General features: G+C 30.7%; 1 protein-coding gene across 1 annotated transcript; it reads right to left on the reverse strand.

Moving 5' to 3' along the window:
- Positions 1-11195: 11195 nt before the first annotated feature.
- LOC137835099 (C2 domain-containing protein At1g53590) lies at positions 11196-17859 on the reverse strand. Its single transcript, XM_068643445.2, has 12 exons — positions 17053-17859; positions 16727-16801; positions 15905-16048; positions 15645-15737; positions 15415-15546; positions 14462-14614; positions 14335-14376; positions 14084-14132; positions 13486-13578; positions 13223-13406; positions 12661-12784; positions 11196-12476 (listed from the first exon to the last, which is right to left on the reverse strand). Exons 1-12 carry the CDS (start codon positions 17176-17178, stop codon positions 11454-11456), a joined length of 2238 nt encoding a protein of 745 aa, XP_068499546.2. The 5' UTR covers positions 17179-17859; the 3' UTR covers positions 11196-11453.
- Between the last annotated feature and the right edge of the window lie 6920 nt (positions 17860-24779).

Here is a 24779-nt window from a genome sequence, read left to right on the forward strand (position 1 = left end):
TGACCACTTGTACTCTATAGAAGTGAGTGTTATCACATTGCTCTATGACTTGTTATATACTCTATGGAAGAGAATGTTGGAGTTTAAAGCCTCAAAGAGGAAACTATGGAATGACAGTATAAGAGTTAATAAAAAATGATAAAAAAATTGATTAACAATTAGGCGAGTTTAATGATTAATGTAAACTAAATACACTTTAGATTTTCTCAAATTATCAATTAAATTCTCAGCAGAAAAAAGTACCAGTTCAATAACACTGAAAGTCCCCTTTCCATGATCATTGACAAGGAAAACTGAACCCAAAAAGCAAGGCATCGTTGGTTGCTGGAACGAGAGTCACTCTCCTATATAATGTAAGCAACAATTAATATCTATCACAAAGGAGAAATTATTAATTGATATCATACAACTGAATTTCCACCACTCTTTACTTGACAACATGAACATCTTTTCAATTTACATATATAATAATTTGTGATCTCACAGGCTCTTGTTATCAAACTTTAGAAGGTATATTAAAATAGCATAAATCATTTTTGAAAGGTGTTGAGGGGAATTTGATTCTTGCTGCCTACCACAGACAATTCGAATAACGCAAAGGACCACTGTTACTCCTAACTCCCTCAGTAATCCAATGTGTATTCACTTATACCCTTTTTACACAAATTATTCTTAACATGTCAGGTAAAGGACTATTTGTATTCGGGTGGTCAATAATATATTGACATTAGAGATTCAACTATGCTTCCACTACTAGAAAACTAAGGACCATCCTGCTAAAATCCACTTAAAGGACCATCCTGCTAAAATCCAACCTCACAAAGCTAAGATATTCACAGTCCTATATCAATGACCTACAAGGAACTTAGCATCAAAATCATTCGAGAACTTAGCATCCTCTTAAATCAACATGTAAGAAGAAAAATCATCCTAGGGTTACACAAATCAGCATCATAATTGTAAGAAAAAGCAAGTATATGAGAAACCTACAGCAAGAACCTAGGGTTACACAGTCGTCAAAGAAGAAGAAGAAGGAACGGAGGAAGAAATGTGAAACTCACCATTCACGGTCGCACATTCACAGTCTAACACGGTCATGGTCAAAGAAGAAGAAGGAGTGGAGGATGAATGTTCACGGTCGCACGTTCACAGTCGAAACATGGTCACTGACACGGAGTTTTGTGGAATGGAGGAAGAAGAAGAAGAAGAAGGAGTGGAGGAAGAAATGTTCGCTCAGCAGTTTTGTGGGCTCTCTGGCTCATATTCGAGTTCAACACTTTTCAACAACTAGAAATTATGAAATAAATTAATTATAATTTTATTATTTTTAATTTTAAAATCATAGCGTGGGTTGAACCTTCAAAACGTTTAAGTAGCGGGGACTTAGCTTCAAAGGCATAGCGGGGACTTAGCTTCAAAAGCATAGCATGGGCTAAACCTTCAAAAATTTAAAATTTTATTATTATAAAAAAATTTCTATTTTTTTTTAAGTTTGCATCCGTTTTGCGTGGGTTTGGTCGACGAAAAATGCGTCCACATTTGGCCCCCACAAATATGTGGAAACTAATTACTTTTTTTCTTGTAGTGTGGATTTTTCGTGTGTTTGACGGGCACTATTTATTTTATTTTTTTTCTTCTTCATTTTGTGTAGGCTTAACCTACGCAAATAGTGTGACCCACGCTTTATATTGCAACTAAATCTTATTATTCTTGTAGTGGATATTAACCAAAACAAATCTTGATGCTAAGAGGATATCATCTTTATCAACTTTTTTTCGACACAACTGCATATGTATATCTCTTATCAAATCTTAATCAACAAGAAACAACCACTAGAATGCTACAACAACAAATACAAAGAAAAAGTTACCAATTAATCATAACATAAGCACACACAAGTTCACCACAACACAACCTTTGTTCAACTCGCTGCATAGCACAAATAAAAGTTTGAAAATGTCTAGAAAAACTTAATTCAAATATGTTTTATTTATAGAATTAAAAAATACTTATTAAAAATTAAAATTAATGTATATAATCGATTATTCAAAGTGTTAATATATAGAAGTCGGTTAGTTGATAAGGATCATCACAATTTGGTGTCAATTTCCTTCTTGTTTATCTTTTTGTGCTTCTCCTCCTCACTACACCAAGTTTCCTTTTTGAAAAGCAAATTCTCACTCATGCATATTGTAGTTTGAGTTGTCTTATTTTTACACTACAAGAAAAACGCAAATTATATATGGATTATTACATACGGATCAAAATTCGTATGTAAAATCAACATTACATACGGATTTTTACATACGGATTAAATTTCGTATGTAAACAAGTATTACATACGGATTATATCCGTATGTAACTTTTGGCGTCATGGAGCGGGAATTAAAATCCGTATGTAAACAGATTTACATATGGAAAACCAAAGAAAATTTAACCACTACACCAAGCAAATTTTTTAGTATTATTATGATTTTTATTATACTTATTATTATTAATAATATTAACAATATTAATAATATTAACAATATTAATAATATTAACAATATTAATAATATTAATAATAATATTAATAATAATATTAATTATAATATTAATAATAATATTAATATTAGTAATAATACTAATATTAGTAATAATATTAATAATATGAATAATATTAATAATATGAATATAATTTATTTTATTATTATTATTAATTATATTAATATGTATAAATTATATTAATAATAATAAGTATAATAAAAATGATAATATGACCAAAGAACTTATTTGATCTAGTGGTTAGTGCTTCTCTAGTCATTGGAAGGACTTGGGTTCGGATGTTGCAGTTTCCTTACAATTTTAATTGGGGGCTTGGGTTTGAGTCCTATGAGTTGGATTTGAATCCTATATATTTCAATATTTATCATATTCTCAATATTAAAAAAAATATTTGATGCTTCATTTGAATTTTTCAAGGTTTTGCTAATAGAGAGAGAACCAAAGAGAAATTCATCAGCAAAAAGATTTTTCGAAACACGTAAGAACTAAAATATCAAATATATATGTAAGTGATGAGTAAGAATTAGGTGAGTAATTCCTCTAATTATCATGCACTTATATGTTTTTGACCTTGAAACAAAGATTTAGTAATCAAAAGATGTGGTTAGTTACAAAGTACTTAAATATATCTATCTCTTTGTTGAGTAATTATCCATTACGGTTAATAAGTAACAACCATTGTTAATTTTTTTCAGTTATTCGAGAATATCTAAGTAGTACAATATATATTACTAATTGTATTCTGTTATTGGGATTTTCATATACAATTAGGTACATTAATAATAAGAAAATAAATTTCTTTTTTCTCTTTAAACCAACAAGTAACTGTCAACGTTAGATATAAAGTTCCCGGTGAGCTTTTCCCACTTAACATCTAATGATACCAAAACTTTAAGAGAACAACATCAATAAAAAAATTGTATTGACTCGGAGCAAACTAAACAATAGTAATTGTTTCAAATAGTAAATTTAAAATTAGTAAGACGAAATTGAAAATTTTATCAAAAGTGAGACAAAGAAATATATTGTTTCAATCTATTAGGTTTGAATCACTCTGATGGCACCATATGATGTCATTTTATTTTAAGATTGCACATTTTAAGGAATTTTAATTGTTGATGAATTTTTGGTAATGAGTTTTTGATTTTAAAAGAATATGATAAGAAATCCAAATAAGATTGTCATTAAATACGAACTTAACCAAGTAGTTAAGTGTTAAGGTTCTCTTCTAAAGGATAAAGAGAAAATAATATTATATGGTGATGAAAATGATGATGTGCAGAAAGAAAGAACATATAAGATGAAAAAAAAAACAAGATAAAAATCAAATGGAAAAGAGTAACACAAGAACATAAAAAGAATCGAAATGGCGCAAAAGAAGAAATTAAAAGATGAAAAGGAAAGAGAAGCTTATGATGATGAAGATATGATCGCACCACTTGGAGGGGAAAGAGACCAAGATGAGTGATGAATAACCGTCACTTGAGGCACACTGTTGATCAAGTGTGATCATATGGTTTGAAGAATCCAAATCCAAGATGTTTGATGAAAGGTTGGTATTGTTGTTGTGTTTGGGTGAGATCTGGGTAGAATAAAGTGTGATTCACTCCTTTGTTGAATCTAAAACTGATGTGATTGAAAACCTTTTTGAAATCAAGTGTTTTTCCAACTAAGTGAAAAACAATATGTTTGTCGAATCAACCGGTTGTTTTACTCTTAGGAGTTTTGAAAATGTTGAAAACTGTTTTGGTTTGATTGACTTAACTGTCAAGCCAAACAATCGGTTGTTTTGTGGTTTCAACCGATTGTTTCTTTGAAAATCCTAATAGAATTCAATTTTGAATGGTGAATCTGCTTTAAATTTTTTCCAACTGAATATGCTCCTTCATTAATTGCTTTGATCAATCTTTGGAAAATATAAATGGTTTGTTTATGATTTCAAATATGAAAAAAAAAACAGTTTTGAGAAATTCAGTTTGAGAGATTTGATTCTAAGATTTCCAGATTCACATTAAGCTTTGGGTTTTCAAGAGAGAGTGGAATAGGATTGCAATTGTATTCAATTCATATTGTACTGTGATCAAGTGTAATCCTTTCTAAACCTACTGTATTTCTGGTGTTGTGTTGCCAAGGAGTGTTGTGTGTTCTTGAGGTGTTCAAGATCAATACTCTTGGTGTGGTTTGCCAAAGGTAGTGTGTTTCTTGAAGGGTTCAAGGTCACTACTTTGGTGGTTTGTGTTTTGTAATCTAGTTTGATTGCTTAGTTGATTACCCAGTGGTATTCTGGGGACTAGATGTAGCTCTTGGTTTAAGAGTGAACCAGTATAAATTATTGGTGTATTTCTCTCTTACCTGAACTTATTTAAATTCTATTTTAAGCTTTGTTGATATAAACAACTGATTGTTTCGAAGAAACAACCGATTGTTTTTCTGTTGTTTTGCTGTATAATTGCTTAAATTCTTGACTAACTTGATTCTTGTTCTGGATTTACACAAAGAATTTTGTTAAACCTGAAAAAGTTTTCAAAAATCCTTCTTAAACAATTCACCCCCCTCTCGTTTAGGGCCATATATTCTAACAATTGGCATCAAGAGCTTGGTACTTGAAAAATATTCAAGTTTGATCCTAAAATCTTTTTTTCTATGGCTGATAAACTACCTTTTGGGGAGGGTGCCTCAATTAACAGCTCACCTTTGTTTTATGGTTTGAATTATCAGTTTTGGAAGGTTAGAATAAAAATCTTTTTTGAATTTCTTGATAAAGGAATTTGGGATGCAATTGAAAATGATCCTTTTATTATGAAATTTGAAAAGGATGGATCTTCTATTGAAAAACCATGGTCCCAATGGACTGATGCTGAAAATAAAATGGCCAAGTTTGATTGCATTGCCAAGAATATCATAACCTCTCCTTTGGACGGATGAATTTTTCAAGATCTCACAATGTGCATATGCTAAGGAAATGTGGGATACTCTAGAGGTCACCCATGAAGGAACAAATGATGTGAAGAGAGCAAGGAAACATACTTTAATACAAGAGTATGAGATATTCAGAATGCTCAAAGGAGAATCAATTATTTAAGTACAAAAGAGATTCACTCACATTATCAACCATCTAATGAGTCTTGGAAAAACCTTTGACAAAGAGGAGTTGAACATCAAGATTCTCAAATGTCTTGATAGATCTTGGCAACCTAAAGTCACTGCTATCTCAGAATCAAAGGACTTGACATCTTTGACTACAACCTCCTAGTTTGGAAAGCTTAGAGAACATGAGTTGGAGATTAATAGAATTAATGTTCAAGAAAGTGAACACAAGCATGTAAGGAACATTGCTTTGAAAGCTATCAAGCACAAGAATAAGTAAGACTCAAGTAATGAAAGTGAGGAAGAAAATCTTAGCTTGTTGTCCAAAAAGTTCAGCAAAAATTCTTGAAGAGAAACCGCAACAAGGAATCCAACAAAAAAAGGTATGGAAACAAGAAAACTAGTGAGTTCAATTCTAACAATTACATTTGCTTTGGTTGTGGAGAACAAGGGCATATAAAAGCTGATTGCCCAAATAAAGAAGGCAAGGAAAAGAAGTCAAGCAATAAAGAAAAGAAAGGAAAGTCAAAAAGAGCCTATATTGCTTGGGATGAAAATGAAGTTTCTTCATCAAGCTCCTCATCAAATGAAGATGAAAAAGTCAATCTGTGTTTGATGGCTGAATGAGATGATGATTCAAGCAGCTCAAGCAGTGTAAGTTCTTGTGCCTGCTTAAATGCTGAAAACTATAATCAATTACTTCAAGCTTTTAAAAAAACTCATGAAGAAGCTAATCGATTGGCTCTCTCAAACAATCGATTGAAAGGGTTGAATAACTGGCTTGAAAATAGAGTCAAGACTCTTAAAGAAGAATTGGAAAAGTCAAAAATTGATTTTGAAAATCTTTAAATGCATTGCGAAAATTCTTCTCACTTGTGTGACTCTAAAATTTGTAAAAGTTATAAAACTCTTGAGAGTAAGGTCCACTATCTTGTAAAAACTGTGGATAAAATTTCAAAGGGTAAATCCAACTTTGAGACTGTCTTGGCATCCCAAAAATGTGTTTTTGAAAAATCTGGTTTGGGGTTTAATCCTCAAAACAAGAAAAATGGGATTTCAAAACCTTTTTCAAAAGTGCCAGAAAAACAACTGATTTTAAGATCGACACAACCGGTTGTTACATGCTTGTACTGCATGAAGAGAGGTCACTCAGTTAGATTCTGTAAAATTAGGAAATATTTTGTTTCTAAAGGTATTATGAGATGGATTCCCAAAGGCTCTGAAGTTTTTAGTGATAAAGCTGAATCAAAAGGACCCACATTTGTAAGGGGACCAAATCTTGTTGCTTGAATTTATTGTGTTGTAGGGATACTAAAAGAAGCATGGAGTCTTGAGTTATTTGATCAAGCTTTTGAAAGAAAAGGATTTTGTCTGGAACTGAATTAAGGTTCTATACCAACTCAAGGTATCTTGAAAGCCAAAAGAAGCATTCTTGATCATAAATAATGACTCATTGAAAAGGACTTCATGACAAAAGGATAAGACCTTCTTTATCTTTGTTTTTCTGTTATAAATTCATGCTAAAATCTTCATCTATTTGTATATGTACAATTACATTTTGATTCTTCTCTGTTTTTGTTTTAAATCTCAAACATTGTTGTTGCTGCAGAAAAACAACCGATTGTTTTCTCGAAACAACCGATTGTTTTCTTGAAACAACCGATTGTTTCTTCTCTGACAGCACTACATAAAATTGATTTAATTTCTTTATGAATTCTATCTGTTACAGATTTCTTTTTAAAGGGATTATGAGTCAATAAAGCAGTCATGAGGTCTAATTTGGTTTAGGAGAAAGTTGCTTCTTGTCATAAAAGGAATATATTCTATATCTTGGAAATTCAAGTGCCTTTATGACTAGTCAAATCCACATGTGCTGACCATGTAATTTTCTGGTAAGGGCTGACGTGGTTCTATGCAAAGATTGGACCAGATTCCTCTTCTTGAAAACCGAAACTCACTGTAACCAAAGGATCAAAGAGGATTTCTGTTTTGCTATAAAACCCTCTGCAGCTGTTTTTCTACACAAAAACAACCCATTGGCATATCTCTTGTTGCATCTCATATCTTCCTCTGTTTTTCTGATTTCTCACATTCTAGTTTCATGGATTCCACTCCTCCATCATCAAAAAGGATTAAAATCAGAGTTGTAAGGTCAAAAGGACGTTTTGAAGGCTGATTTTCAGGAGACAATGAATTGATTGAGAAATATCGCTTTGAAACAAATAGAAAAGTGATAAACAATCCAAAAGTTGTCTCTTTTAGCTGGTTGAAGAGTCAAAAGCTGGTTGATGTGGAAATTCTTCTTAAAGAACAACTGTTGAAGAGGTTCTTAAAGATGAAAGGAAACATCTATCCAGATCTTATTCGGGTTTCTACACCAATTTAAAGTATGAAGGTAACAATCTTGTCTTTCATGTCAAGGGTGTGGCTATGGAGATCACTCGTGAAGTGTGGGCTATTGTGACTGGCCTAAAGTATACTAATTTGAGAATCATCAAAGGGAACATTGGTGTGGTGGAAAACTTCAACAAAATTCAATATGACAAAAGCTGTTTGAAGAATCTTCAAGCACAAGTAAGAACTTGTTCGATTGGAGGGTTGAAATTGAATGAAAGATTGTTGGCTCTCATTGTCACTTGGATTCTAACACCAAGAGGGAGCAACCATTTTGTTCTCACTGAGGAAGATCTTGTCTGCATATACTGCATAATGAGCAAAGTCAAGATCAATTGGATCCATATCATCAAGGAACACATGCAAAAATCTATGAGGTTAAGTGACTATCATTATCTTTATGCTATCTTGATTTCTAAATTCTTAAACTATTTTGAAGTGAATCTTGATGATGAAACATCTGAGTTGGTGAAATCAACACAGGAAGTGAACAATGGTTCACTAAGCAACATGGGTTTTACCAAGATCAATGGAAGATGGGTAAGTAAGGATGGTGATCATGGTGGTTCCACAAGTGGTGCTCATGCTGAACATGATGAAGAAGATCAAGAAGTTGCTGAAGGTGTTGGTATGAATGTTCAAGATGAAGAACAACCTGCTACTGAATTAGGTGCTAGAACAAGTGTTGGACATCAAGGAAATATAACTCCTTCAATATCTTCCTTTGAGAGTTATATGGTCAATAGGCTAGATAGCTTTGCTGAAAACCAAAGAAATCTTCATGATCTTTGTGTTACAAATTTTTAAAACTTTGACAACAGATTTCAAAGCATGGATACACGTTTTCATACCCTTGATGAACAGATTGAAGCAGTTCAGAACCAAATTTTTGAGCTGCAGTATGGGAAAGAAGATTGAAGAAAAACAATCGATTGATATCACGAAACAACAGATTGTGAAGCTTGGAAGACAAGTCTTTGTTGTTCTTTTAATGTGTGTATTGCTTTATTTTGGACTATTCTGTTTTCATCTCTTCCTAAAGTCTATTTGTGAAGACAAATAGGGAGAAAATATGGTTTATGGAGTTGTTGTTTGGTATGTTTTCGCTTAGTTTTTTGGCTGGTTTTTCTACTATTATGGTTATGTAGAAAACTGGTTTTTGTGCCATCATAACCTGCTATGAGAGATGCTCTGGATTGCATAGTTCTTTTGTTTTGCAGGTGCTGTTTCAAATTCAATCAAGATCAACACAAGCAACTAGGGATTTGTCTTCAAATAGAGGGAGATTGTTGATAAGTGTGATCATGTGCTTTGAAGAATCCAAATCCAATGTGATTGATGAAAGGTTGGTGTTGCTGCTATGTTTGGATGAGATTTGGGTAGAATAAAGTGTGATCCACTCCTTTGTTGAATCTAAAACTGATGTGATTGAAAACCTTTTTGAAATCAGGTGTTTTTCGAACTAAGTGAAAAACAACCTGTTGTTTTGTCGAATCAATCGGTTGTTTTACTCTTAGGAGTTTTGAAAAGGTTGAAAACTGTTTTTGGTTTGGTTGACTTAACTGTCAAGCAAAACAATCAGTTGTTTCGTGGTTTCAACCTTTTAAAATCCTAACAGAATTCAGTTTTGAATGGTGAATCTGCTTTAAATGTTTTCCAACTGAATACGCTCCTTTATTAATTGCTTCAACCAATCTTTGGAAAATATAAATGGTTTGTTTATGTTTTTAAATATGAAAAAAAACAGTTTTGAGAAATTCAGTTTGAGAGATTTGGTTCTAAGATTTCAAGATTCACATCAAGCTTTGAGTTTTCAAGAGAAAGTGGAATAGGATTGCAATTGTATTCAATTCAGATTGTACTGTGATCAGGTGTAATCCTTTTTAAACCTATTGTATTTCTAGTGTTGTGTTGTCAATGAGTGTTGTGTGTTCTTGGGGTGTTCAAGATCAATACTCTTGGTGTGGTTTGTCAAAGGTAGTGTGTTTCTTGAAAGGTTCAAGGTCACTACTTTGGTGGTTTGTGTTTTGTAATCTGGTTTGATTGCTTAGTTGATTACCCAGGGGAATTCTGGGGAGTAGATGTAGCTCTTGGTTTAAGAGTGAACCAGTATAAACTATTGGTGTATTTCTCTCTTACTCTGAATTCATTTAAATTCTGTTTTAAGCTTTACTGATACAAACAATTGATTGTTTCGAAGAAAAAACCAATTGTTTTTCTGTTGCTTTGCTGTATAATTGCTTAAATTCTTGGCTAACTTGATTATTGTTCTAGATTTACAAAAAGAATTTTGTTAAACCTGAAATTTTTTTCAAAAACTCCTCTTAAACAATTCACCCCCCTCTCGTTTAAAGCCATATATTCTAACATACACTACACTCAAGATAACAATTTGAGAGCACTCAAGACTCACTAAACACTCCTGCACACATGCAGAGTTTCTTTTCTATTTCAAAATTCGAGGTGATATTACATGAGACAAGGCATCCTTTATATAGGAAGAAGTAACTTGGAGAACAAGATGAGAGAGAGCAAGATGAGTGAGGGGCGGTCCTATGGTTAACTGTAGTCAATGCCGCCCCCTAGGCCTAGTTTCTAAAAGCCAGGGATACCAATACCTAAACCTAGGTGTTCATGAAGAGAAAATGAATTTGACACAAGTCCAAGTTACCTAGTACACTCCAATCTATATGTGAAACCTAATCTACTAAAATTAAAAACAAAGAACACTAGATGATACTCAACTTCAATCATGTAGACTTTGTCCCTAGTGATCCTCTGAGGAACAATAGGTTCTGAGACACTCTGTTCATATTGATCCTCTAAGGAACAATAGGTTCAGGTTCTAAGACATTGGCTAGAGAATGAACCTGACCTGACTAGTCCTGAATCTTGTGCCATAATCCGGATCATCCTTCTGGCAGAAGGGGCTAATCCAAGGGCTGCTATCTGAGGGCTTCATCACCACATGAGTACGTGTTTGTAAACGAAAGTTTAATCAGGTAATCACTTTACGCTATCAACATACTTTTATCTCAGGCTGTTTTTGCTTTCAACAGGCATCAAGTACATTAAGATTCACCCTTAGCCATCTTGAATATTGCATGCTTTTACATTTAAAAATGGTTAATAAGCTCTCAGCTCTCTTGATGCTATAGGAGAGCAAAATCTGATTCTAAATATGTTTTCTCTTTGTATATATTTAAAGCTATTTACATGCTTAGTTGCTTACAAAATGCACCATCTGAAACCCAAACTTGTTTAAGTAACAAAAGTCTATCCATCACTAGAACTACTATTCCTGCAATCAAAATCTGCCAGTATTGTAGAAACACTCCGAACTGTACAAGACAAACAACAGGGGTATGAAATGCTGAACCATGTATGCTGGTTGAGACATTCTTAAGAGGAATAAAGTGGCAAAATCCTTATCTGCCCACAATTTCTTCTTTAACATGCTCCAATTCATCAGATTTAACAAACTCTTCACTTGACCTTTGAGGGTAGCATGCCTTTTCAGGTTCATCTTTTACATTAACTATCTCCCTTGGTGCTTCATTATCCTCATGAGTGTTAGATGGAACTGTTTGAACCACCGGCACCCTAGAAAGGGGGGAATCATTGCTGCCAGGGGCCGAAGCCTGAGAGCCAACTGGAGTTGTTGCAACTGTGGGAGACTGAACTGCGTTAGATTCATCATCTGAAGAACCAGATTCATTTACTCTTTCTGGAACTGCTAGAGACTCATCTTTAGATTTCCTTGACTTACACGAAAGAACATGTCTCAAGCCTCGAGCTGATTTTTCTGCATGTTTCAAAATATGCTTTGCCATATCCTTGACATGTCCCTTTGCAGGGCTTTCAGGACCACTCCCTTCATTTGATCCCCCTTCTACCTGAGCCTTAGGAGTTGGAAAGTCAGAAATGTTCTCATCCATCACAAACTGCACACCGATCATCCCCTTAGAATTCATTGACCTAATGTTATCATGTGGAGATGGAATGTCCTCTCCAACAGACTCCCCCCTTTTACTTCGGTGGAATACTGAACCAATCTTGTGCAGGCCCCTCCTAACTGATCTCATTCGGTGCTTTTCTTCAGGATTATTATTATCTGAACTGCTGCTGTCATTGTTCAAGGATCCAGATACGGTTGAACTACCGCTACCAACCAAATCATTAGGTTCCCCATGAATTTCAGTATCCATGCGCCGACTCTTCCCTTTCCTAGGCTCCCACCTTTGGAAAACTTCACTTCCTGGGTGATGAACCCAAATTCCTGTCTCCTTTTGCCCTTCAATGTCTATAGGCTCATAGTTATCTGCCAACTTCTGAGATTTTTCAGGTGGAACAGGTGAAAAGGAACTATTATCAGTAGTGTTATTAGCAGCCGATGAATTTTTTGGTACTTTAAAGTCCATTTTTTCCTGTTCACTTGTAGTATCAACTCCCTGTACAGATAAAACTCAAAATTGAAATCAAACAGACAAACACTAACCAAAGGTAAAAACCATAGGAGCAACTTATTGCCCCACATGCTATTATTTTTAATTTTTCTTTTGTATTCTGTTCTTATCAGAATGTTTTGCATTATTAAATATTGATAAGTACAAATATATTTGAGAGGGAGATTACCTTTCCATTAGCTTCAAGAATAGTTATTGCCAAACGCAGCCTCCCCATTTTCATGTTCTGAAGTTGCAGCCACATATCATATCTTTGGCCATCCCTAAATTCGTTGATGTTCACAAAACAGTCCCTGAAAACAGCACAGCATTAAATTATTTGGATGAATTCACCAGTGACAGAATAAGTGGCAGGAAATCATGGGAAACATACAATGAATAAAGGATGGCAAGACATTTGATCAAACAGTAGAAAATTGATCAAACAAAAAATTTAGAGAAATGTTGTCAGACTCATTCGAAATTTAAACTTTCATGATTCAGAAATACAACTCAGTAATCAATCTATAAAAGAGAAAAAATTTAGTCAGGGACAGACATTCTGAAATTCTAGGAATGGACAAATTCAGGAAGTCTAACAAAAGCTAAAATACTGGGTATATGGGAATGATGCTTTCCCTTTCAATAAGTAGTTTCTCCCTTTTTCTTAACCAGCGTCTTAAAGGCAAATAATTGTGCATGCACACACATAGATATTTTAAAAAATACAAAGTATATAAAATGGAACAAACCCAAGGATATCATCATAGAAATGGTCCTTGTCACGAACTGCAATAACCAGCAGATTATCAGATTCCCATGTTATGATGGGAATTTTAAATTCTTCATGCCATTTTGGAGAAAGTGTTTTCCTTTGTACTTTTGTCCTAAATCTGTATCCACCTATATGACCTTTCACATAAGGATCCGCTAATCCTGAAACATACTATAATTTGTCAGGCACAAATAAAAATTGTAAAAAAAAAGCTCACAAGAACCATAGGTAAGGGATAACCATTTAGATCTGATGGCTTCATCTCAGATGCTTCAATAACTTCTACTCTAGCATAAGCAACGGGCTCCTTCTCATCCACAGAGAACCAACACTCTATAATATTAAGATTAAGGGATGGATGAGTATATAATAATACAAAACAAATATATTAAGGATTGAATATGCCATCCAGAGTTAAACTAAAGGATTTGTACGATAGGGATTCCAGAGAGAGCAATAAAAATGTCCTTTCTCCACTGAAGATATGTGATGAGAGAAAATCAATGACTTTGTTTTATGAAAACCATAAGTTTCTCCAGAATTTTCCATAATTGAAATCATGATTACTTCCGAAAATGTTACATAAAAAGTTAAACCCCATGCATTCCTACTCGAAGAACTAAACCCATATATGTCTTGAATAGGTAGTAAAATTGAAAGATTGGAGATAACAACTAGTAAAATTGACATTTTATACTTTATTTGAACAATGATTGATTGCCACAAGCTGGTAGCCTAAATGTTCATGATATGTTGATGAGCACAATACCTAATGTTCTCAATCACCAAGGCTACAAATAAATTATTTATTGCAAAATGAAAAGGATTACATATTTACCTTGCTCTGACGAAACAAATTTCTCAACATTAACAACCAGCATATTGGGCTGCAAAAATTCAAAATATGTAAATATAGATAAATAATTAAAAAAGATACAATAATTTTCTAAAACTAAGAGATGCAAAGATTTCTAACACATTTGATATTTATATCACATTATTTCAATCCCAAGAAGCCAACGGATAAGAATATGCAAAAATACTTAAGTAAGAAGGTGGGTAAAAGTGAACAACAGAGACAAACTTCACCTCAACAAGGGTCTGTTCAAAAGCAATAGACAGCAACTTATCCTGATAAAGAAAGGATTAAAATTAGACATCATTTACAGCATGAGCAAGTAAGAACGTAGGCAGATTTAGCAAAAAAAATACTTACTAGCCACCCAGCAATGCCTGGAAGTTCAGTCACATCAAGCCCATGAGTAAACATAGGTTTGACAGTCATTTGAAAATATGGAGGTTCAACAAAGCATACACGCAAACGGCCAAGAAAAGGCCATGTCGGTAGAAATTTTACCCCAACTAATATCTACAGAGAGAATAGAACAATAAAATAACATTATCAAATGATTAATAATAACAACAATAGCAACAATAATTTATAATTCTATTTTATTCCCTTTTCTCTCCTAACTACCAGAGAAGACATTATAAATCTGCATTTAGATATATGAAATTAGCTTTCAACTATACAAGTCTCATAATAATTATCCACCAAGTGTTTCATCAATACTAATAGCCTAGGTATAATAAAGGTTAAAGTATAATTAAAAACTTTACGGTCAGACTTAAGAAGGATGGTGAAATACTTGAATATAACAAAAACAAGGGCCATGCTTATTTTGAAAACATTTCCAGATTTCATTTTTTCTTGCATTCACAGGAAAAAAAATCTGTTGCCAATTTGTTACCTATTCACAAATATTTGAACAGAATAAATCTTTGAACACGGCAACAAGGTGAAAACAAAAATGGCCCTTTTATAACTACATTTAAAAAATAGAAAATATAAACAAATAGAACTATTTCCTCAAATAAAAAATATAACTTCCTCTGTCATTCTGTATTCCTTCTCTTCAAATATAATTATTTAATGATAACTAACAAAGTGCAACACCACTTCATCTCACTCAATACTCCATTATCAACTCTTCTTCAATACAAAAGATCATTTCTAAGAATCAATTCATAAGGAATTCCCGTTGTATCTTGGCACATGCATATCCCTGAATCCATGCTTTTATCCATGAACTTGTATTGAGCAAATAACAGAAAAACAAAATTATTTAACAAATATGTCACTGTAAAATCAAAATTTCAATGACATACCTTCCCTTCAATATGCATTCCTTTAATGTGCAGTTTTGCCCACATTCCAAACCCCAATCTTTTTCTTAGTTTGACAGCAAGTATTGCACTCATATCATCAGCGGTAAGAAAATTCATTCCTAACTCCAGAACCTGCATGAATTACACGGTACCTAAGTCAAAACAAAAAAAAAAACATTCACAGATGCAGAACAAGATATTCTCTTGATATGCTGCTTTATTACACATACCAAGTGGTCATCCTCAGTCTGGCGAAGAACCCTAATTTCAGTAAAGAAAGGTGGGTTTCTCCCCAGGTATAGATGCTGAACAACAGCTTCCTTCTGCAAATGTAGTTGACATATATCAATATATTATCACACCAAAAGTCAAAGTAAACAACTTTATATTCACACAAACATAAAAATAACCCAAGTCAGACAGAATATGAAATTCATATTGTTTGATCAAGCACAATCAAAGACAAATAACTAAACAGTTTGAACCATACAGCAGTCCAAGGTTTGTACTTCTCTAAGAACCATGGTATGATAGGGAATAATATTTTCTGAGAGGCAATCTGTTCCATACATATAGGCCATATCTTTTCAACTGCATGGTTCAACCACCGGACTGTTTCAGAATCTGAAAGCACCTGAAGTAGAATAAAGAACATTACGCAAATTATATCAGTAAATCATTATAGCACAATCCATGCAGTTAGAACTCCATGTCTCAAATTTAAACTTGCAATTATAAAATAAAAGAACTAAATACTAATTTACAAAAGAAAAATTAAAATATATAGTGTATTTTACTACAGGAGAGAGTTGTATATTTTTCCATAGTTTTAGTTGTTTCCTTATTCAATTAAGTCATATAATTTCGTCTTCAACATCGATTGAAGAAAACCTTTCAATTAATTTTCAAATAAAATTAGTTTCCAGCTCAGTAAACTGGATATATACATGGTAGGACCAAAACATGAAAGCATTGTTTTCTAAAACACCCACACAAAAACAGAGAATCTTGGAATTTCATCCAAGAGAAACTTATCCATGAATAATGCTGTACTAATTCATTCAAAACACTGATGGGGTGGGGTAGCATGGATTTCAATTTTATCTTCATCTCTTCTCCAAGGTCAGCTTCTGCCTCAATTTCAGGGAAACGGTTTACCTTAAAAAGAAGAATTTATTCTGATACCAGTTCCTTTTTCTTCATTGACCACTGTTCATTTTCTTTACTTTTCAAACAAATTAAGTTACCACTTTCCCCACAAACTCCACTATCCACAAAATCAAAGTAACCACAATAAAGTCAGCAGAATTACCCTTCTTTGATTAGCTTGCTTCCTCTCCTCAAACTGCAACTTCTTCCGCAGCCTCGTAACATATCGCTCATGAACCTTTCCAAAGAAAAAAAAAATCAAAGTCAGAAACATAGTAATATTCTACATCTTTTTCTCTACTCTTTAGACAAACACCACAAAACACCCAAATAACGATTCCTTCTCTAAGCCCCTATCTTTATTTTAATTTTCTTATCCACATCATCAACTAACTAAACAAATAGCAAAACCAAAGATAAAAGGGAAAGACAAAAATAGCAAATCAAATATATCCAAAAGTTGTCAAATCTCCATCCAATGACCCTCACCAGGAAAAGATAGATCAGAGCTACAAAGTAAACAACAGAGTGGCACCAATTGAATGCAGAGAGAATCCAAATCGCAATCAGCACAATCCCCACATGGTGCAAGATTGAAACTTCCGTCATATCCATCCCCTTCAACCCAAAACAAGGTTAAAAAAAAGTCAAAACAGCAAAACTACCCCTTAACTGAAACCACCACTCCTAGAACCAAAGTTTCAAACTTTATAGGCACCCATTGATCCAAATCCGACCCTGAACCTGATAAGCAAAATGCATGCCCATGAAGGAACCCAAAATCCGGTATATTAAAAAACTGAATCCGTGTCTTGCCCCCCCCAAACCTAAAAGGTATAAATAATTGAATATCCAAATCCAGAAGGAGATACGCCACTGTTGTGACAACTACATGCAGATACAGGAATTTGTCTCTTAAGTTAAAAAGAATTCCAAGATTAAAAAAAAATGGTTCCAGAAAGTAAAAGGGAAAGTTTGAGCGAGTATGTCCCAATTAAGAGGCTGGGGGATTGAACCATTTCAATTCTCTTTTCGTATTGATTAAGAGCCAGTGAAACGGTGCCGTAAAAGAGAAGTAACGCGGCTAAATGAAAAAAGAGTAGCAGAATTTGGTAACAACAGAGACACCGAAGTTAACACAAAAAAGAACCGCTTTTTCTGAATTTGCAAATCACCAACAACAGAGGCATTATCTGATACCAAAAGGATAATAATTTTAAATTTTCCACGTTTCTTTTTTCTTCTGATATTTAATTTTTCTTTTGCAACACAAAATACTATTACACTTATGTGGTCGAAATGTTTCTTAAAAACTTAATAAGTATTTATTGGTAACAGATAATTGAAATGTAACTTTAATATTATCAGATAACTTATTTTAATTTAGGCTCACTAAAATTTATTATAATCTTATAAATAGATATGATAATTAAGGTAAAGATAGATATTAAATGTTATTTATTATCATTACATATTATATTCCGAATGCTAATTTAAACATCGAAAAACACCGAAACCTTTGCATCATACAAGAACTAATAAATTTTAACAAAACCTCACACTGATTAGAAAATGCTAGTGGGATTAATTTTGATACAATAGATCGAAAAAATCGAGAAAAGACTAAAATTTAAAGATTAATTCACTAAATAACTTACTTCAATTTTATAAAATTCATATTTGTAATATCTACATTGAAATAGTAATTTTATTAATAAAAAATATAAGATGATCTCCAATTTTTAAGATGCTCGAACAGAACTAAACGATCCATTAGTTTTTCTTGTTAGATTGAGTTCTAAGAAAAGTTTATAAATGTTTCCCTAACAAAAAATATTATAATCTCAGTAGAATTCAGACACACACCACTGTAAGATTTGAGTACTGTTTAACTAATTAAATGAACTTGTATTACACAATTAAAAATCAGTTTTCTAAAATTATATTAATTACACACAATCAAAGTTTCAGTGTTATTTATTCTGACAAAGTTTACAAAAATTTAAAGTTATATTAATGTTACTATAATAATATAAAATTTATTATATTATTAGTTATTATATTTTCATAATTACATGTATTTATTTCTATTTAAAAATTTTAAAACGATAGAAATATCTATAATAAGGATGTAAAGGGATATTGAATTTCTCAGTGTAGTATAAAGTTTGAACATGCGTTTGTTGGCACGTGTCAACAAATAGGAGCTCAACGTGTCGGCAAAGGGGATTTTGTGTTTTTTATTTTTTTCTAATATATGTCGGCACAGAAATTGAAGTCTTTTGACTAAGTGAGTGTTCAAACTTAAGACGGCTAATCAATATATTTGTTTATAGTTATAGTTTAATTTTTTTATTAAATAGCAAAGAAATTATTAAAATGTAGATATTTGAATTGCTGACTTTTGGATTACTTTTATTTTCGTTAAATATAATTCTTTCTTGTATTTAATGTTTAATTTTATATTTTTCATTTAATTTATATGTATACTTTAAATATATTTATTATATTAAGTTTGATATATTTTCTAAATAATTTAAATTTATTATTATTATAATTATCTTACTTAATTTTAATTTTAATTGGCATATAATACTTTCAAATAAAATAGTACGGACAAAATATTAGTTACATACCTAACTTATCTGAAAACTTTATTACATTACATAGATTGATAAAACTCAAAATTGTGAAATTTAAAGTATAATTCAGACTTATTTTGATGAACTTTTTCATAAATAGTTTTAGAAATATACAAAAAGTAAAATATTAATTTATGTAAACTTTTATAAGTAGCTAATGTTGATAACTCAGCAGTTTCAATGGATAGGATTAAGAATTCCACGTGATCATCTTAAAGAGTCAAAACTTTTTACTTTAATCGGATGGTTTATATTGTTCATTTCATTTTGACTTGGTAGCCGACAAATATCTTCATTATCTATATATATAATATATAATAATATTATAAAGTTTATAAATTTAAGTAATTCATCAACTTAAATTATTTTAATTAAATTTATGTTGAAATTTTTTATTTACTGTTTACAATTTTTCTATTTAAGTATTGTTTGATTTTTTTTTAATATTATTATCATTTCTTTTTAATGTCTAACTTATTCATCAATTCTTTTTTAATATTTCAACTTGTTAATCAATTTTCTTAAAAACAAATTATAAATTAAAAAATATACAAATTAATGAACAAGTAATAACTACATCTTAATAACGATCATATGAAATATATATTAAAAATACTAATCACTCAATAGAGAAAATAGTTTACAAAATTAAACAATAAAATATTTAAATGAAAATAAAAAATATATTTTAAATATATAATTTATTGAAAAATTAATTGAAAATATTAAATTATAAAATATTAAAATTTAGTTTAATTATATTATAATTAAAATTTAAATAATTAACATTTAGAAAATGACAAGTGGTTGTGTAATTAATGTTCACACAAATAATTATTTATGTTCACATCTTCGTTGCTTTAACATATGCTTTACACGGTGACTATTGAAAAAGCTTTACACGTGTCAATTACAAATCAAACATTAAAATAATTTTTTAATTTGAAAATATATGGTAAAAAAGTTAAAATAAGGTAAACATCATTTCAAAGCAAGTTTTTTGAAAAAAAAAACATATTTTTAACTTTTTTCCTAAAAATTTAAAATATATGTAAGTTTCATTTCAAGTAATTTTTTTTAAAATATTATTATATAATAATGTGAACCTTAAATCTAATATCATAATTTTATTTGAATGTTAAAAATTATAAAAATATATTTTTTTAAGTTTTAGTATTATTAAATTATGATATTATATTTTTTTACTTATTAATATTTGTTATAGTTTATTTTTTAATAGTAAACTTAAGACTAGTGTATTACCGTATATAAAACATAAAAAAAAGATAAATATAAGACGAAATCTGAATTTTATCTAAAGATAAATTTTAAATGGATAAAGAAGTAAAGTATATAAATAAAATATAGAGGTTTATTTTTTATTTTATCAAACAAAATATTCTTTTAAACTCACTTTTTTAATTTTTTTTTATGTTTAGAGAATAATTAATTTTAGTTATGATATTGGTAAGTATTTCAATTCTTAGTAAAAATTCCATTCATATTTTTTCTTTGTCTTTTGATAGTTTTATAAAAGAGATATATTATTAGTGTAGGATTTGATATTTGAAATTTTACTATTATTTTTAGAAATTTTAACTGTATATTTGCTTATAAGCACGCTATCTCCTAGGAAGAGAAGTTAAAATTATTTAAATTATTATTTAGTTAATATAATGGTTGTTTAAATGTATAAAAATTGTGGTAATTAAATTTTTTATAAGGTAAAGTTTGCATCCATTTGTATACAATGAAATGTCTTCATCTCTAGTCAATGTGGAATCTCCAACACACTCACTCACACCGAGAGTGACAGCTTGTGCGTGGGACAACATATTATGGGTGGTCCGATAACGACCCGATAACGGGTGGCCTGATAAGTCCACTAAACACTCGCTAGGATAGGCTTTAAATGACTCTGATACCATATTAGAAAGTGGACTTTAAGCCTAACTCAACCTTATAAAACCGACTTATAAGATAAGGTTTGCATCCACTTATATACAATGAAATGTCCTCATCTCTAGTCAATGTGAGATCTCCAACAACGTGTATGGAAGTTAATATGTATATCTTCACATATAAACTTTGAATAATTTAAAGTGTATATGATGTTAGTTGATTATTTGAAGATGATTATCGATATAATTGATGTTTGAGAAATGTTTGAGTATGGTTTGGGTGTTAAATTTGTAGTTGAATTTTGTGTTGTTTGATAAATGTTGTTCTCTAGTACGACATTGCTCAAGTAGTGACTCATCGCTTAATTAACACTTAAGTAGTATGTAATGATTACAACACCACTTACTATTGTTCAAGCTACAATATGGATTCTTATAAGGTGTATAACTCAAGTTAAAACTTATAGCTCGAGAGACACTAAGATCGTAAGATTTTATATCTCATGTGAGAGGTAAGTGACTTATTGATTAAAATGATCAATAAATTAATTAATAATAAAGCAGAAATTGATAATTGGATTAATGAAGAGCAAAACCTAATGATGATTAATGTTTGATAGGCTTAGAAAAATAATAGTGTTTATATATCTATATAAATTGGTGAGACCTAGATAGTTTGCACCCTACTAAACAGTCTAATAATAGACTTTGCAAGTGTTCAAGTTTTGATGATAACAAATTCTATAAGTATTTTACATGCTTTATTATACATATGATTATACTAATGTTTGTTTAATGTTGATGCAATTACAAGATCTTAGTAGACTAGATAATCTACCAAGTTCTCGAGTGATAAATGATTTATCTACGTTGCAGTTTATATTAACTTGCAGTTAGGCTTGATTTAATTTGTTCATTCATTATTTATAATTTAAACAAGTCATAATCAAACACATTTTGTAGAATTAATCAAACAAACTAAGTGATCTTCAAAACTATTAGATTATCCATATAAGGAAGCATTCAAATACAAAAATAGTCACACATAAAAAAAAATTCAAAAGAATTTAAATTGAAATCATAACTTGTTTCTATAGATAGAATGCTTGCAAAATTATTTGAGTTTTATGGAATTATTTGAAGAAAAAGATTTTAAGAAAAGATGAAAACCTTCCATGTTGAAAGTCTACCTTAAAAGAGTTTTTGTAGAAGATTAAGACCTTATTGATCAAGTCATCAATAGTGTCATCTCAAGTTTATATAAAAAGATCAACAATAAAAAACAACACAAGATATACAACAATCTTACACAAATATATAAAGGGGGAAATAGTTGCAATAAGTCTTATAGTTCTTTAAGCTTTTGAGCATCTATCTTTGGGTTGTTGTAAATTCTTCACTAAGTGAAGTTATACTTGTGTGTGCTTTACTTGTGCTCTTTTTGAGAATGTTTTCTATGTTTCTTTGAAAAAATTTAATCTTAGGGGGAGATTGAGAAGGATAACCTAGAAATGTTAGTGTACTCATTGTAACCTAGAGGTTGGTATACTCAGTGTAATAAATGTGTCTTGATTAGTGGAATCTCTTAAGCAGTTAGTATAAGGGGACTGACTGCTTTGCTTGTTTGCTTTATCTTGTCTTGTTAAATTGTTTGCTAGACTGTCTGCAATATTTGTTGTATGAAGAGTCCAAGCTCAATTCAACTCCCTCATAAAGCCAATTGTCCCTACAATTGGTATCAAAGCTCGCCTCTGGAGTGAGTTCCTTACAGAACTAGAGGAAAATATCCTTGGTACAACGAACTCTAAAGGACTTGCTTTCAATCGTCCACCATTATTTGTTGGAAAAAGAATGAAGAATGGAAACTTGAGATGCTTGCTTTTCTAGAGTATAGTAACAGATTTATTGGTGCCTAGAGAAATCTAGATAGAAGGTCAGAAATGGAGATATCAACTAAATGCCAAGGCTACATACATTTTAAGGTGTGCCTTTTTTAAAGAAGAGTTGTCAAAAGTCAACTCTATGAAAAGTGTCAAAGATATGAGGGACACTCTAGCTCAATATCATGAGGAATCTAAGCAGGATGCTTTTATAGATGTGATATATGTTGTTTTACCGTCAAATTAAAATGATAATTAATGTAGACTGTTTAGTGCAGTGTTAGACAGTCTAACACCAAAGAGATGATAGTATGATTATGGTCAGTTGACCCTAAGTCATCTCCTAGTGAGTCCAATAGTAAATTCAGTTAATTAGTACTTAAGACTTATCTACAGTAAAAAAAAAAGGTTAGAAATAACAATGAAAATAAAAGGAGGATTGAGATTGTTGTGCAGAAAAATAAAGTAGACAATTAAAAGTAGTAAAAGAGACATGTTGATGCTCAAGTTTATTCAACAATGAATTCATAATTTACTTTCTTAAGATTTTCTCTCTTTCAATTCTCACATAGTGTCAAACTTAATCAATCAAGCGTCAATCAAATTCAACATAATCTTATCAACAAAATCAACATCTACTGATGTATTCAATATCTCATTATTTTCAAGTGTATAATCATGAGATGTTTATCTTTTACCTCTTGAATTAAACAAACAAAAATTGATTGAGACTAAACAAATTATACAAGAAATCCAAATAAGAAAAAAAAAACAAAATTTTCAACAAACATTCAAAAACAACTTTTTTTTTAAAAAAAACTAGATTTCAAAAAGACTAATAATAAAACAAAAACAATTTTTTTTATATATAACTTAAAAAAATACAATTTTATTGAAAAAAAACCTCAAAATTGATTGTGAAAATAAAACAATATTTACATAACATCATTTTATATTTATTAACTCGCTTTACCAAATACTTTTAAGTGAATAAACTAATTTATTAGTTTGAAATTTACAAATTAAGAATTTCTCAACTAAATTTTTAGACAAATTAATATTTGAAAAATGAAAATCAACTAATTTTTTAAATAAATAAATTATATAAAAATAAAAAGGAGGTGGATATCATCAATGTAATATCAGCATTAATTATAAAAAAAGTATCATTTCAATATTTATTACTTTTAATTTACTTTGAGATGCATTGAATTGGTACTGAGCATGCATGTTCCCACGTTATTCTTGAATGGGTTGTTCAGATAACATCGTCACTCTTTCATTAAGAAAATAAGGAAAGGCATGACACGTCATAAATCAGCCACCTCGATCTGATCAATCTTGTACTACGTATTAAATGGATTATTAATATATTTTCAGCTATTCTAAAATTTATTCATCACCTTTTATTCTCATTTTTTATTTGTTAGTTTAAATATGTTTTTCCTTTATAACGTAAAATTAATTTTTGTTTCTACTTTAAATATGTTTTTTATTATAGTAAATAATTTTTTAGCATAAATTATATTATAAGATTATAATAATATTTACGTAAGTAACGAGTTAACATAAAATATTTTTAAACTTTTAATTTATACTGATAATTTGTTTATTATATAAATTTTTTAACAATAACCCATTCAAATAGTTTTATTATTACAAATATCAAAACATTTAAAGTTTAAACTAAAAAAACTACTTTTACATAAAATTATAAAAATAAAAAAATATATTTAACCGACTTAAGGTTTTGTGTCATATGAATTTGGTTTGATAAAGATGAAATGTCTCAT

The sequence above is a fragment of the Phaseolus vulgaris genome, chromosome 5, assembly GCF_051622355.1.
Source record: "Phaseolus vulgaris cultivar YP4 chromosome 5, ASM5162235v1, whole genome shotgun sequence".
Lineage (NCBI taxonomy): Eukaryota > Viridiplantae > Streptophyta > Magnoliopsida > Fabales > Fabaceae > Phaseolus > Phaseolus vulgaris.

Coding starts and splice junctions, on each gene's coding strand:
- LOC137835099 (XM_068643445.2), bottom strand. CDS start 17,178: ATGGATATGACGGAAGTTTCAATCTTGCACCATGTGGGGATTGTGCTG. Junction 14,615..15,414: donor GAATGCATATTGAAGGGAAG/GTATGTCATTGA, acceptor TTCTCTCTGTAG/ATATTAGTTGGGGTAAAATT. Junction 14,133..14,334: donor TTGAACAGACCCTTGTTGAG/GTGAAGTTTGTC, acceptor GAATTTTTGCAG/CCCAATATGCTGGTTGTTAA.